The sequence below is a fragment of the Octodon degus genome, unplaced genomic scaffold (assembly GCF_000260255.1).
Source record: "Octodon degus isolate 3935 unplaced genomic scaffold, OctDeg1.0 scaffold00132, whole genome shotgun sequence".
Classification (NCBI taxonomy): domain Eukaryota; kingdom Metazoa; phylum Chordata; class Mammalia; order Rodentia; family Octodontidae; genus Octodon; species Octodon degus.
This window is the reverse complement of record NW_004524708.1, coordinates 7,139,604-7,154,654: the sequence shown is the minus strand read 5'-3', so window position 1 is coordinate 7,154,654 and position 15,051 is coordinate 7,139,604. Positions and strand designations below refer to the sequence as shown.

Sequence of the window (15,051 nt, the reverse complement as noted above, 5' to 3'; positions counted from 1 at the left end):
GGCATGTGGTGCTGGGGGATTGAACCACGGTCCCTGTGCTTGCTAAGCTCGTTCTAAGTAGGTGCTTTAGACCACTGAGCCATCTCACCAGCCCCGGCTTTACTTTTTATACTTCGTTTTTATACTTTTCTGCTGGATGGTTAAGATCAAGATAAATGTAACTTTTGTATCTGATAAGGCCAGTCAAATACCCTCAGGATTTATCTTGTAACCCTGTACTGCACTTTGTAGATCCTTTGTCAGTGCCAGCCATGTGGATGAGTCACGGCCATTGAAGAACACTAAACTTTTAAAAAAGCTAATCTTTGTTTGCTCAATTTTTGGTTTTTGTTTTGTTTTCTTTTGTTTTTGAGACAGGGTCTCTCTTTGTAGTTCAGGCCGATCTTGAACTCAGCAATCCCACAGTATCTGGCCTGCTTGATTTTTTTTTTTTTTTAATCTATGTTTATTGTTTTGTGTAAAACATGAATATACTTTTCATGATGTATAAATATTTCCCATTTATTTAATTTTCAAGCAATTTAAGTCTTGGTCATTCGAGTAAATAAAATTACTTGATATGCTTTTCTTGTTACCATACTTAATTAAACTAATACTGAAAGAGAAAAGAAAACTCACTTTTTCTCCTTTTCTGTTTTTTTTGGAGGGTTGGGTTTTGTTGTTGTTGTTGTTGTGGGGTGTTTTTTTGTTTGTTTGTTTGTGTTGTTTTTTTTTTTTTTTTTTCTTTTTGCGGAACCGGGGATTGAACTCGGGCCCTTGTGTTTGCCAGGCAAGCATTTATTCTACTGAGCTATCTCCCCAGCTGGGTTGGTTTTTTTGGGAATTTTGTTTTGGTTTGGTTTGGTTTTTGGTTTTTGGTTCCAGTTGCTTTTGTTTTGGAAAGAGGGTCTCACTGTTCTCTGTATTTTGAAATTTATTCCATTTTCAGAAAAAAATGCATAAAATAAAGTTGAAATAAGATGCATATAGATAACATTAGGTTTTTATAAGGTTTGGCCCTGGTGTCATAATCTATAAGGCATCTGGGTTATGACATGCCTCACACCAGCAATGTTGTCAAATTATGTATCTTCATATGCGAGAAGCATGCTAAGAAGGTGCCTTTACACCTATGGGGGGGTGAATCTTCATTCTAAAGTACAGTAAGTTAAAATCTCCTTCAGCCTGATACTAGCCTACTGCATCGTCTTACCCTAAATCTTAAGTTCATTTTAATAACTGTGGGTTTTGGACTTTATTCAATCATGAATTGTCTGTATCTAGAGTTTCCCACTTGATTTTATGAATTTTGACAAGTGTCTCAGTTCCAAAAGTTAAATAAGATTCTTTGGAAGCTGGACACTTATATGTAATCCCACTACTCTGGAAGGCTGAGGTAGGAAGAGTGCACATTTCAGCCCACATTTCCTGACTTGCCTTTCCATACAGTTTTAGATCACAATTGAGGCTTGAGTCTGAATATCTTTTCCTTTTTTTTTTTTTTTTTTTTCAGTAGTGGGGATTGAACTCAGGCCCTTGTACTTTAGGGTCCTGAGTTCAATCCCCGGTACCACAAAAAAAAAAAAAAAAAAAAAAGGAGGGGGAGCTGGGGAGATTACTCAGTACAATAAGCACTTGCCTGGCAAGCATAAGGGCCTGAGTTCAATCCCCAGTACTGAAAGAAAAGAAAAAAAAAAAAAAAGCCAGAAAGGCAGCTGGGATTGATAGAAGTATGTTGAATCCATAGACAAATTAATGGCATATTGCTGACTTAGCTCTCTTGTCTTCTACCCCTGAACGTGGTATACAATGTATCTGTTCACCTGAGTCTGTGATTTCTCTCACTGACATATTGTAGTTCTCAGGATGATCATACAACTACATATTTTTACTCCTACTGAGAAGGGTGTTTGTCTGTAGATTTTTGTGATGCCTTTGTCCATTCCTGGTGTCAGGTGATACCAGCCTCATAGAAGGAGTTGGAAGTGCTATTTCTTCTTCCGGTTCTTGGGAGACATGGAAAGGTTGCTGTTGACTCTTGTGGAGTGTAGACATAGCACAGACCTGTGTAAAACTGGCATGTCCCCTGAAGATCCCTGACGTCTCTGCTTCTCAGACCTTGTGTCACTATACCAAGATTACCTCTGCTCTCAACTATGCCAGAGTCATCACTTTTTCAGAAAGGGTAGGCTTCTCCCACCTGTACTCTGTTAAATATTAGAAAATTTGTCAGTCATTAAAGAATGACTTGTAATCTGTGCACCCCCAAACATTGTTTTTTGCACACAACAGAACCTAGTAACCTTTGTTTTAGTTGGGAAAGCTGTCTTGCATTTGGCAGTCTAGAACAATATTGGTAAGAAAGTTTATTTACAAACTATCTGCCTCAGATCTGCTACTTGCCCATTGGAATTGTTAACTTGAAGCAACAAACCTATTATCCCTTAGCCTTGTTGAAAATAAGGATACTTGGGTAGCAGTTTGTCTTTTGTACCTGTAGAAAAGGAATATGGTTAAACTGGTATAGTAACCTGTCACTGAGGTTAATAAAGGGAGCCAAGAGGAGCAGCAGAGTCCTTCTGCCAGTGCATGGTGTGGCATCTTGAAGCAGGCTTGCTGCCTCGAGGGGAGGCTTGGGACAGTGAAGAGTGTCTGTGGAATAGGGACCAAGATGTGTAGTAGTCAAAAGCATACCTTGCATATCAAAGTTGTCTTGGACGTGCCCAGCATTCATTACATTACAGCTTTCAGAGAATTACATGAGCTGGAACTTGGGTTAATATAATTGTAGACAACAGAAATTGCACTTATTCTAATGGTCAAAAAATAAAGGTTATAGGAAAATGTGGGTGTAACCCTTTAAAAAAGAGCTTTATCACACATACCTACAAATCCCAGTACTTTGAAGGAAACTGGAGAGAAAAAGATAATAAGAACAGGAATATATATGACTAAAGAAAACCTACATTTTCCCACATATTTAGATTTAATGATGATTCTGAGTCAATCACAGGGATGTAATCATCATTTTTAATGGTTGTTTAGTGCTTCACAGCATATTTTTATTCCAACTGGCCTACTGCACAGCCAAGTTGTCACTCTTGGAAGGGCTATCTCTGGATTCCTGCCTTCACAGATTGCAGTGAGCATCCCTGAGCGCAGATTCTTAGTATCCACACTGTGGCCTTCAGGGACATCGTTTGCTGCCTGTAAGCCAATGCATTTTATTCTCAAGCATTTCATTTGCTGTGATCTGAGGAATTATAAGCCAAGGCCCAAAACCGCATGTATACTAAGCACTGAATAGCAGGTCAAAGCAATCATTATTCTATAAAAAAGATTTCAGCCTTCCGTACAATGGCTTCAGCTGTGACTTTGTCCCCTCTTCTTGGTGATAAGCAGTGTGTCACTGTGGTGTCCCACACGCGATCCTAATTGCAGTCCTGTTCATGTCAGCAAGATGGTCATTTAGCCTCTGGTTGCTGTTGAGGGAACTGAGGCCAGGAGACCAAGCCCTTGTGCCAGTGGAGTCCGAGCCTCTTGTACATAGCTAACTTGCCACATTAGGACCATCATGGTAGCAGTTGCTGCCTAACAGTGTATCTCACTGTGTGGTGAGACACATCATGAGCATTACTGTGACTTGGATGAGTTACCTAAATGAGACCTTAAGGCTTCTAGCCATGGTGACTTTGTTCTCTTACAGAATTACAGGGATCTTTGTGTTTCAGGAGAGTTTGTCTTAAAAACTGGTACCCTGCCCTTTCCCTGTGCTCTCAGGTCCTGGCATTGATGTGCCTGCCCCGGACATGAGCACTGGCGAGCGGGAGATGTCCTGGATCGCGGACACTTATGCCAGCACCATAGGGCACTATGTGAGTATCCACGGAGCCTAGGGCTTCCTGCCTTGTGTGTGAGAAGCTGAGAAACACTTGATTTTTCTCCTCCCTTTTAATCAAAGATGAATCACATATCATTTTGCTTGCCTTTCTCTTTTTAAACTGTAAATGTGAGCCAAGAATGAGCTTTTACTTACCTGTGATTTACACAGCTTTCACAGACTGTGCACTAGAGCAAGATCTTCCCCAACCACTGCTGAGATGCCAGACTATCAAAAAACATTATGCTCTGATGTTTCCCTTAAAAAAGTGTCATTTACACAGGAGCAAAGATAGTTACCAGACAGAGTATGGAAATACAGGCTGGAGTTGTAGTTTCTGGAGGACATGTGTGGGCCAGGCCTTCAAAATGTTCAGATCAAGCACATGGAGAGAAATGCTAGGGCCTGGGTTGCAGGTTTGGCATACTTGTGGAGCTGTAAGTAGAGAGGTAGGCAAACCACAGTGAGAAATGGCAAGCCTTGATGTTGGTTTTTCCCCGTGTGATCATAGTGCCTAGGCACGCTTGAGAGGCATGACAGACTCCAGGAGACTGGATTGGGTGTGTGAGAAGAAAAAAGAGGACAAGGCTGGGTCAAGAAAGCCTAGAGGACCCAATCAGAGTACTGAATAGAACACAAGAGGAAGCATGCCTTCTTTTCCCTGAGGACACAAAGCCTTGAGCAACAGGCATTCCTAGACTAGGAATAGAAAGGGATATAGAAGAGCTGTCCATGTACTCTTCATACAAGATCAACTGCAAGTCATGTGTGCACAACTGGTGTAAGTTCCAGAGTTGTTGAAACAATGGGACTAGACCAGGCCTTTAGAAGGAAAAGTCAAACAAGGCCTCCTTGAGAGTGGAAACTTCTACCCTGCAGTACAGAAGAGGAGCACACAGCAGCCGGGGAGTGTGTAGCATAGCCAGACCAGTGTTGGGAGCTGAATGGAAATACATGGGTGAAGTGAGTCTGGAAGCAGCCAGTCAGGAATGGGAGGGAGGAGGGTGGAAATGCCAGCTGAGGAGGACGCCAGGCCACTGCCCAGCCAAGATTGGGGAAACTTTGAACTTTGTCTTAAATGAAAACCATGAAGCTGAAAGCCATGAAGAGCTCACTGAAAGCAGGTTTGTGACACTGTGGAGTAGACATTAGAGCCATTTTGAGCACGGTAGAAGATGGGGTGGTTTGGGCACGAGGAGAGCAAGTGTGGGCATTAGAGTGAAGAAAAAGAAAGCATGAGATGTGTCCACCACCTTAGAAAAATGGCACTGGAAACAACCCAGTCTGTGGCTGCTGCCCAAAGGAAAGTGATGCAAGAAGAGAAAGACTAAACAATGGGGTTGTGGGGTAGTAGAAGTCATGAGGTCTCGGGAGGTGGAAGAGGCAGTGAGAAATGGGGCTTGGAGAGGAAGAATGTGGAAGTCAGATGTCTCCTGAGCCATGTCACTTTGTCTCTGGGAGCTTGGGCAAACACCTAGTAGCAGGGTCAATCCCCAGTCCCACAAGCCACACCAGTCACACCCCCGGGGCATGCTGTGCCTTCAACCAAGTCCAGGTATGGTGCTGCACACCTGTAATCCCAGTGCTAGGGAGGCTAAAAACAGGAGGATCATTAGGAGTCCAAACAGCATAGTGCAACCCTGTACCAAATACATACAACAAAAAATAATAACACCTGGCAGCTCCATGGCCTGAGAATGCCTGAGCCTCGGTTTCTTCATAGGAAGTTTCTGTAATGGTACCTACTTCGTTGGGACTGTTAGCCTCATGAGACTGTTAGGAAAATTTCATGAGGACTAATCCAATGCACTTAGGCAGTTCATGGCCCTTAGTATAGGAAAAAAGCATTTATAACATTCTGTATGTAGCACAGATCCATAATAAACAAACTGTATTAGACACTTGGTATGCTTTTAAAAAGCATTTTGGTTTAACAGTCATTCCCAAAAGGACTACAAAAAAGAACATCTATGAAAAAGAACACTTCTGGGCTGGAGAGATGGCTCAGTGGTCTAAAGCACCTACTTAGAACAAGCTTAGCAAAGCATCAGGGACCGCGGTTCAATCCCCCAGCACCACATGCCAGCCAGCCCCGCCCCCTGGTGGGCTGAGCTGGCCACACACCTCTCTCTCTCTCTCTCTCTCTCTCTCTCTCTCTCTCTCATAAATAAAAATTAAAAAAAGAAAAAGAACACTTCTGAGGTTATCTTTTATGTCTATGAGTGTGTGGTGCTGGAGATTGAACCTAGGTCTTAGATTGGAGTACATTAGCTAAGCAGACACAAATCACAGGAGCACTTGTTCTTTTTGAGCAGAGCAGCACGCTGACCAGTGCACAGCAGTAGGCAGTATGCTGTCAGCGCTTAACAGTAGTGCCACAAAGGTAGTTTTGGGAGGCACTGCCAGCTAACCCTTGGCCTGAACTGGTGGAAGATTGTCCTTGAGTGCTAGGAGACCCAGGGTCCAGGCCTAGGTGAAAAGGCCTTAGTTTTTATCATGCATTTCAAGGTGTGCGGGAGGTCCTCTGTACACCCCCCCCAGGGGGGGCACATTCTTCTCACTGTTCCTGGGATCCCCAGAATTAGGTATGCTGGGGAGCCTGGCAGCTGACGCCAGGCCTAGCCTCAGACAGTGTCTCTTTCAGTGACAGCATTTGCATTTTTATTCGGTAGACTTGGCACCAGGTTTGCCATTCTGTATTCATGAGTATTATTCATGAAAGAAAACTCTGGGAAAACTACTAATTCTCTAGCACTTTTTCTTGACTTTTTTTTTTTTTTTTTTTAACTTGGCTGTCATTCTTTTCGTTGGTAATTTAAATTCTCTCTGAAAATATTTAAGCAATACAGTAAAGCCCAGTTTTTCTTTTAAGTGCTCCCAGCTACACCTATCATGGGGTAGGAATTGGTGTGCAGTCAGGCACAGCATCCTGTTTTTGGGAAGGGAATGGCCTGCACAAGTCTATGCCTTTGACTCTGACTGAAAGTGCTGCCTTCGTTACTACCCCTGACTTCCTGTTCCCACCTAACTGCCTTCTGTTTCTCCTACTTAGTCTGCTGGCCGAAGCATCTGCTCTACCTGTGAGGCCATCAAACTTTTCTCTAGCTGTGTTTGTTTCTGCACAGAAATGTGTGCACACCCTCCGTGCAAGAGGGCTCAGGTGGGCGGTGAAGGCCTCTCCTCGGCCAAGCCGGTGCTGCTTCATGCACAGAGGTGCAGGCCTCTGGGTCTTGCCTACGCGGGCATTTTTTTAAACAGCTTTATCTCTCTTAGGAGAGCTTTAGTATCATCTGTTACTGGTTCTTGGGGCTGGGGAGATGGCTCAGTGGAATAAGCACTTCCCTAGCAAGTACAAGGGTCTGAGTTCAATCCCCGGTTCCGCAAAAAAAAAAAAAAAAAAGAATTGTTACTGATTCTTTTAAAAAGTGTCATTTTATTAGATTTCAAAATTCAGTTGGCAGAAGAATACAGCATTGAGTCCTCCCAAAAAGTTCATAACATTTCTTGTTTTGGGCTCTGAGTGGCATGCGCAAATCAAATGTTAGATTTTAAAATGTAAAAGGCAATTGTCTCTACTTTTATCATACTGCTATTTGTGCTTGACCCTAAATTTCAACTCTCCCATCTAAGAATATACTCTGTGTTACTATTTTCTAGGAACAAAAAGAGTTTAAAAAGTGGGGCTTGTTCCTGTTGGTGAAAGGGTGCCTTAAGTCTGTCTCAATCACAGACTTATGAAGAATGCTAATCAGAATAAATTCGTTAAATAAGAATGTGTAGGGCCAGTGAGATGGCTTAATGCAGGGACCAGGGTTAGATCCCTGGCACCACATGCCGTACCTTCCCACCCTCCCCTACTGGGCACACTGAGCCAGTCACCAAGAATGGGCGTGGTGCTGCACAGCTGTAATGCCAGCGCTGGGGAGTCTGAAAACAGGAGGATCACTACAAGTCCAACCTGCATAGTAAGACTCTGTACCTAATACATAAAAAATAAATAAGAATGTGACTCAACTTTAGTTTATATGCTGGTTCATGATTAGGGCTGGGCCTGATGTGTCACCTTCTCTAACCCTGACTCCTCTAACAGGATATTAACGCACACGCCTGCGTTACCGGAAAGCCGATCAGTCAAGGAGGCATCCACGGGCGAATCTCTGCAACTGGCCGAGGTGTTTTTCATGGAATTGAGAATTTCATCAACGAAGCTTCCTACATGAGTATTTTAGGAATGACACCTGGCTTTGGAGATAAAACGTTTGTTGTTCAAGTAAATAAAAGTGTTTTATTAATAACTAACAGACAACATACATTAAGGTTTTTTAATGTTTTTACACTTGGAACTTTAAAATTAGATCCTTAGAATCTCTTTAATTTTTAGAATGATTGTTTTCAAAGTGTTACATCCTTCATTTTTGTGAACCTTGGTGTGATTCCTGGCTAGAACTGATTTTATATCTCTCACATATATGAGAGTCATAAGCTCGGTTGCAATTTAGACCTCAGAAGGAGTTTGCTGTGCCAGGTGGTGGCACACACCTATAGTTCTAGCACTTGGGAGACTGAGGGATCGTTGCGCACTTGAGACCAGCTGAGGCTGCAAAGTGAACTCAAAGCCAGTCTGGACTGCACAGCAAGATCATGTCTCAAAAAGATAAAATTAATTAAATAGTTTGCTCTCAGGACCGGGGAGATAGCTCAGTAGAATAAGCGCAAGGGTCTGAGTTCAATCCCCGGTTCTGCAAAAAAAAAAAAAAAAAAGTTTGCTCTCTTCCATCCTTTATGTAACCAAAAGACCTCAGGTCACAGGGACTTAACCCAACCAGTGCAGGTGGCAGTACTGCCCTTTAATCATAAGGTTTCATCTAACAAAAGGGGTGGGTCCCTCATTTACCCTGGAGCTTTATTGGTTTTTTTTTTCTTTGATAATTTTATTGAGAAAAAATAATAAGACAGTTTCAAATCCAATTAGTAGCACAGTTTCAATAATTAATACATTGCATATTGTTGTCTTACTGGTTATTCATTGTACAAGATGCAGACATGATATCCTGTTTACAAACACTATTAGAAGAAATCTTTCTATTCATTGAATTAAGAGAACGTAGCTGTATATCCTTTTTTGAATATACAGATGCAAAATGGTCATTCATTTGTATCTCCTTTTTTTGTTTAGTTTTGTCAGAGAAGGGTATTCCATTGCCATTTGATTATTATAAGTGCATGAATTCAGCAAAATATTCCAATATAGTCCAGTAGTCCATGACAGTAATGGATTTTCCTTCTCTGTAAGACTGGCAATGTCAGAAGTTGTTGACTTGAGCGGAGCTTTATTGTTGAAAAGCCATTGAGTACAGTGGTTCCTTTGGCAAAAGAATTTTGATAATTGTTTCAAAACTAACAGGATGTGGATTTACCTTGGCCAAGATATGATTCAAACTACCTGTCCTAGACCTTTAATTTTTGTGTTGTATATAATTAATTGTTCTTCACAGGGCTTTGGCAATGTAGGCCTGCACACTATGAGATATTTACATCGTTTTGGTGCTAAATGTGTTGGTGTTGGGGAATCTGATGGGAGTATATATAATCCAGATGGTATTGACCCAAAAGAACTGGAAGATTTCAAATTGGTATGTTACACTCATATCTCAATAATTTGACCATTCAGAATGTTGAGATGAATGCTATTTAAACCTACTTCTTCTATTTTTTTTTTTTTTAATCAATTTACAGCAACATGGATCAATTCTGGGATTCCCTAAGGCAAGAATATATGAAGGAAGCATCTTGGAAGCTGACTGCGATATCCTGATCCCAGCTGCCAGTGAGAAGCAGTTGACCAAATCCAATGCACCCAAAGTCAAAGCCAAGGTAAGAGCATTAGAGGAACAGGTATTAACAGCACCTGCCATGCAATTACATCTGGGCTGTCCTAAAAGTCTGACTGGTTTCTTTTTACAGCCGTACTGACATATAATTCATGTTCTATAACTTTCATCCATTTAAAGTATACGACCTAATGGCTTTTGAATGTATTAATTCAGAGTTGTTCAGCCATCACCAAATTTCCAAAATGTAGTTAAGAAAACTATGGAAATGAGTAAAAGCTCTGTGCACCTCATGAAACAAAACGACCCTTGTAGTCTAATTGTTTCCAAAATTGCGCTTTCATGCCCCTAGCTCATGCCCCGTGTGGGAGCTCCTGACAGGAGTGTGCCCCTGACTCTTACAGATCATTGCCGAAGGTGCCAATGGACCCACCACTCCAGAGGCTGACAGGATCTTCCTGGAGAGGAGCATCATGGTTATTCCGGTGAGTTACCTCTGTGACTCAGGCTTGAAACGAGTGGGGATCATCATTGTTCTCGCTAGGAGCCAGGAGAAGAAAAAGCTGACATTTCCCATGTGGAGTGAATTACTTGTTTTTAGTTTTGCTCATAAGAAAAGACTGGTCACATGGCTAGTATAATCAGCATAGCCTTTCACCTTCATCAAGCACTTCCTCTAGCTTCTGACTGTTTCTCACTATGTGGTCAGCTTCCTGAGAGGCTGGCTGTGCAAAATCTAAATAGTGCTCTTCTACAGAATTCTTAACCTTATGCATCTCAAATGTCTCTTCCTGCTTTACTCCAAAAGCAGCTGAAAGGGACATGGGCCCAGGTTTTCAGTGGATAAACCAGCGTTCACACCAAAAGGTTATTGGAAGTAGTGTGGACTTGGGATGCCTTTTTCAAGAACACCCTTTGCTGAGAATTTGATGAGAAGAGACTCACTAAAGCTGATCAAAGGGCTGGCCACATAGCTCAGTGGATTAAAGTGCCTGCTTAGGCAGAGGCAGGGACCAGAGTTGGATCCCGGCATGCACTGCCAGCCCCGCCCCTGGGGTGTACTGAGAAGGCAACCGAGACTGGACATAGTGACGCGTGCCTGTAATCCCAGCAGTTGGGAAGCTGAAAACAGGAGGATCACTGCAAGTATGATCTGTGTAGTGAGACCCTATAGACCCTGTACTAAATACATAAAGTAATAAATAAATAAATAAATAAAGCTGCCCAAATAATCATGCATGAGCCAAAAAAAAAAAAAAAAAAACACCTCAGATTGAGAAATGAAAACTTCAGATTAACTGAAATTCCTGGTATCCTGTAAGATATTTAGGAAGTTTGAGGTTTAGTCAACCATGTAGAAATGGAGTTCTTATTTTTCATTTTAAGTTTTCCTGAAGTCCCTGCCTTTTCTCTGTCTTGCTACATCCTGTGTGTAGGATCTCTATTTGAATGCTGGAGGAGTGACGGTATCTTACTTTGAGTGGCTGAAGAATCTAAACCATGTCAGCTATGGCCGATTGACCTTCAAATATGAAAGGGATTCTAACTACCACTTGCTCAGTGAGTTCCAATAATTTTGTTCTCCAAAAGTCATCTTTGGGATCAGCTAAAAGCCTGGAGAAAGCACAACTTTAGGGCCTTTCCCCTAGCAATTGTTCTGCCTTAAAGAGACTTGGACAAAATATATACTTGCTTTACGGGTATTCAGTGCATACTTCCCTCGTATATCTATATTCAAAGCTTTATTCTGTGATGTCACATTCCCAGAGCATAATTGCATGTTAATAAAGTTACAAAGCATGACTGCCCACCTGTTCTATCTCTGGCTGCTCTTAGTAGATAGAGCCTGTGAGCCTCTTGATGAGTGTTCACTCTGGAGTAAGGCCGTGAGGGCAGTTTCTCTTCAGGTGGGCTATCCCAGAGGCCTCCCACTGAGTGCCTCACTGGGCCATGTGGAGGGCCTGGCTTCTGTGGCTAAAACCAGTCCTGTTTCCTCTTTTCCTCAGCATTTTCTTTTAATAGAGCCAAGCAGTTGCCCTGGCAGTGGGTGTTATGGAAACAGCAGTGACCTGTATTCACATTTGATAGGAAACTGGCAGAGTCTTCTGTTCTTTCTGAACTGGATTTTTTCATGGTTAACCCTTTTATGGCACTGGTTTTAAAGATTTCTAAAACTGTTGGTTTGGAGCTCTTTTGGTCCTACACATTTGCTTTTTACTTTGAGGAGGGTTTTGCTTCATTTTTTTTCTCTCCTACTAGTACTGTACTTGACTTGACCTTTTGGCTTTTTATAGTGTCTGTTCAAGAAAGCTTAGAAAGAAAATTTGGGAAGCATGGTGGAACGATTCCTATCGTCCCAACAGCAGAGTTCCAGGACAGAATATCGGTATGTATGGAGACACCAGGGCAGCATCTTACACAGGCCCTCTGTCCTTCCCTGTCCTATAGACAGGCCACATGACAGACATAGTTGAGGGATGAGGACCAGAGTGGCAGTCATGTATAACCCATATGTTTTGAAACTTGCCTTTTTATCCCATTCCAACAGTGATGTAAGCACCCTAGTGACTATTAATAACGTTAAAAAATAAATAGTTCTGCCTTTTGCACTGCTTGCAATTGCAGATGATTTAACAGTGACTTGGCATAAGCATGAAGGATTCATATATATTGTAGACTCTCCTTGGTTTAGTTTTTGGCTTAGTTTTTTTTTTTTTTTTTTTTTTTTTTTTTAAGCTAGGGTCTCACTACGTAGACAGCCTCCGAACTCACTATTTCTCCTGCTTCCACAGTGCTGACACCACAGGCATGTGCCACCACTCCCTGCTTTATTTTATGTTCTTAAGTTTCAGAGAAGTATGAAGAGTAAACATTAGACTGAGCTCTGAAAATAGGAAATTGCTATATGGACTCAAGTAGTCAAAGAACGTGTATTTTTGTTTTGTTTTTACTTTTTTGAGATAGGGTCTCACTGTGTATTACAGACTGACCTTCAACTTGTTCATGTAGCCCAGCCCGGCCTTCAACTCTTTAACAATCTTCCTGCCTCAGCCTGTGTGTCAGATCACAGGGCTGTGCTACCCTGGCTAGAAAACAAATTGGAAAGTGTTTTACATTAATAAACCATTGCCAGAACGTATTAATAGTATATACATTTTGCAAAGAAATCTGCTTACCACTTTGTGAGAAAAGGCATGAATAAGCAAAGTCATGAGTATATGCCTGGGAACCATTTGAGCCAGCTTTGGTATAAACAAAACAGGAATTCATTCTCCTAGGATGCTGGGGATCTGTACCTCGTGTGCTCTTGGCGAGGGCCCCGCCACTAAACTGCACCCTACCCCAGCCAGTGGCCTTAGGCTCACTGTGCTAAGATGCCAGACTTTTCTTCTGAGGACAGTACAGACTGGTACTGCTCTGTGGAAGAGCTGTCAGTGTCCCTGCCTTTGGTCTGCCATAACCTTGCCATGGGGTTTGTCCTGAGAAAATAATTCAGGAGAGGCATGACTCCATGCTGACGTCTTACAGCTATTTGTGGCTAGTTTTTCAGTTAGATCCACTTTAACAGTGTAATGTTAAACAGGGAAATGGCTCAGTTGTAATAGCATCTCTTTAGCAGATAGCCTGGCATGGGAAGTAATCTAAGGCCCAAATGCAGCCTGGGAAAGGACTTTGTGCAGATGAAGATGCTGTATGCTCAGTAGTGTTCCCACAGTGCCCTTCTGACTTGGAGTTTTGCTAACTCCATCCTGGTTCCTGGGCAGGGTGCTTGACACCTTCACATACAAAATACTACGGTGGCTTTCTGTGGAAAGCTGGAGCTTAGGACCCACTGCTTCATAAGTGACCAGCAACACATGTATTCAGCAGATACCTGGTACATGCATGCCACAGACTGCACCTGGAAAGAGGGAACACAAGGAAAGCCCAGACTGTCCCCTCATGCCATGCAGCTGTGGCCCTGCTGGCCATTCATATGGTTGGCCTTGGGGCTACTCAACATCTGCTTTTCTTTGTCCCTCTCATCCCTTATTTGTCCTGTGAGCCAGCAGTTGTCTGGCACAGGAGAGGCATCTCTCAAGGACCTGCATATCCGGCCTCTGCTGGCCACTGCTCCCCCAGCCATTTCTTTTCACAGTGGAGTGGCCCCTGGCTTCCACCCTTGTGGGTCGTGGGCTAAAGCATTGCATAGCCCATCCTTGAGTCCTTGGGAACTCTGTGCCAGCTAGTGCTGCTCCCTTCCAGCACTCCCTCCATGGCATGTTTATTCTCCATGTACTCAGTGCTCAGTATAACCATGTCTTCAGCTGTGTTCCTTCCCATCACTGCCATTCTTAGTGCTTTTCACCAGTCTTCCCAGGAGTTGAATATGCTGTGTATGGTAGTGCACTAATTCTAGCTACTTCCATGTTTGAGGCCAGCCTTGGCAACTTGGCAAGACCTTGCCTTGAAATTTTAAGAGCTGGGGATACCCTCAGTGGTAAAGCATTTGCCACATATGCACAAGGCCCTCAGTTCAATCCACAGACCCACCAAAACTGCAGGAAAGAGCCATACTTGCCCTGTTCTTGTCAAGCGTTCAGTGACTTTGTCGGAGCCTAGTCTTCACCTTGACTCAGCCTTATCTCGTCTCACCGTGCAACGCTCCTGCCTGGGGATGCTTCCTTGTACTTTCCTGGATACCACATCCCCTGGCTTTCTTCCTGCCTCACAGGCCTCCACTGTCTTCCCTTTCCACTGATCCCTTGCCTTCATGGTCTGGATTCACAGCAGCATTGTCTCCTTAGCCTCGTGGCTTAAGTCTGCATTCGCATTCTCCCCTGAGCAGGATAGATTGTCAGAGAACAGTTCACATTGTTTTCTTTTCTGCTGGTCCTCAGAACCCGTAAAGGTCCCTACCACATAATAGGCACAAATGTTACTGAAATAGACTTTGTAGACAGATTCAAAAATGTGTATCTTACAGTACTGTACATGAATTGGATGCTGTTTAGCACTTTTATTGGTGATGTTGAAGTGGCACAGCAGGATGTGTTCTATGGCTTTGTGCGGCACATTAAGAGTGATAGTTTCTTGTCCTTAAATTGTTTTTAGAATGCATTCCAAGAAACATTGCACAGATGAGTCTACTCAAATAAATTGGCTTTTAGAAATAATTGGTATAGGAAAGAGAGCAGCTGGGAAAGATAGTAGAAGGTCCCGGGTTGCCTCAGGATTAATGTTACAGAGCTGCTAAGATCCACCAGCCTTAGTGCTGGCGGTACTGCTAAGTAGCATAGGTAGGAGTGCACTCCAGGGCTCCTGTAGGCTTGACCCAGGTTCCTCTTTGTGCCAGGCCTGGTCTCCTGTGACACGGAGGAC

General features: G+C 42.9%; 1 protein-coding gene across 1 annotated transcript in view; it reads left to right on the top strand.

The window, feature by feature from the left end:
• Glud1 (glutamate dehydrogenase 1) overlaps positions 1-15,051 on the top strand; it is a 41,034-nt gene that overhangs the window by 22,758 nt on the left and 3,225 nt on the right. The window contains exons 5-11 of the mRNA XM_004641239.2: positions 3,760-3,854; positions 7,950-8,129; positions 9,355-9,492; positions 9,596-9,733; positions 10,095-10,175; positions 11,127-11,250; positions 11,985-12,076. Of these exons, the coding sequence (XP_004641296.1) occupies positions 3,760-3,854; positions 7,950-8,129; positions 9,355-9,492; positions 9,596-9,733; positions 10,095-10,175; positions 11,127-11,250; positions 11,985-12,076 (848 nt within the window). The remainder of the gene's footprint in view (positions 1-3,759; positions 3,855-7,949; positions 8,130-9,354; positions 9,493-9,595; positions 9,734-10,094; positions 10,176-11,126; positions 11,251-11,984; positions 12,077-15,051) is intronic.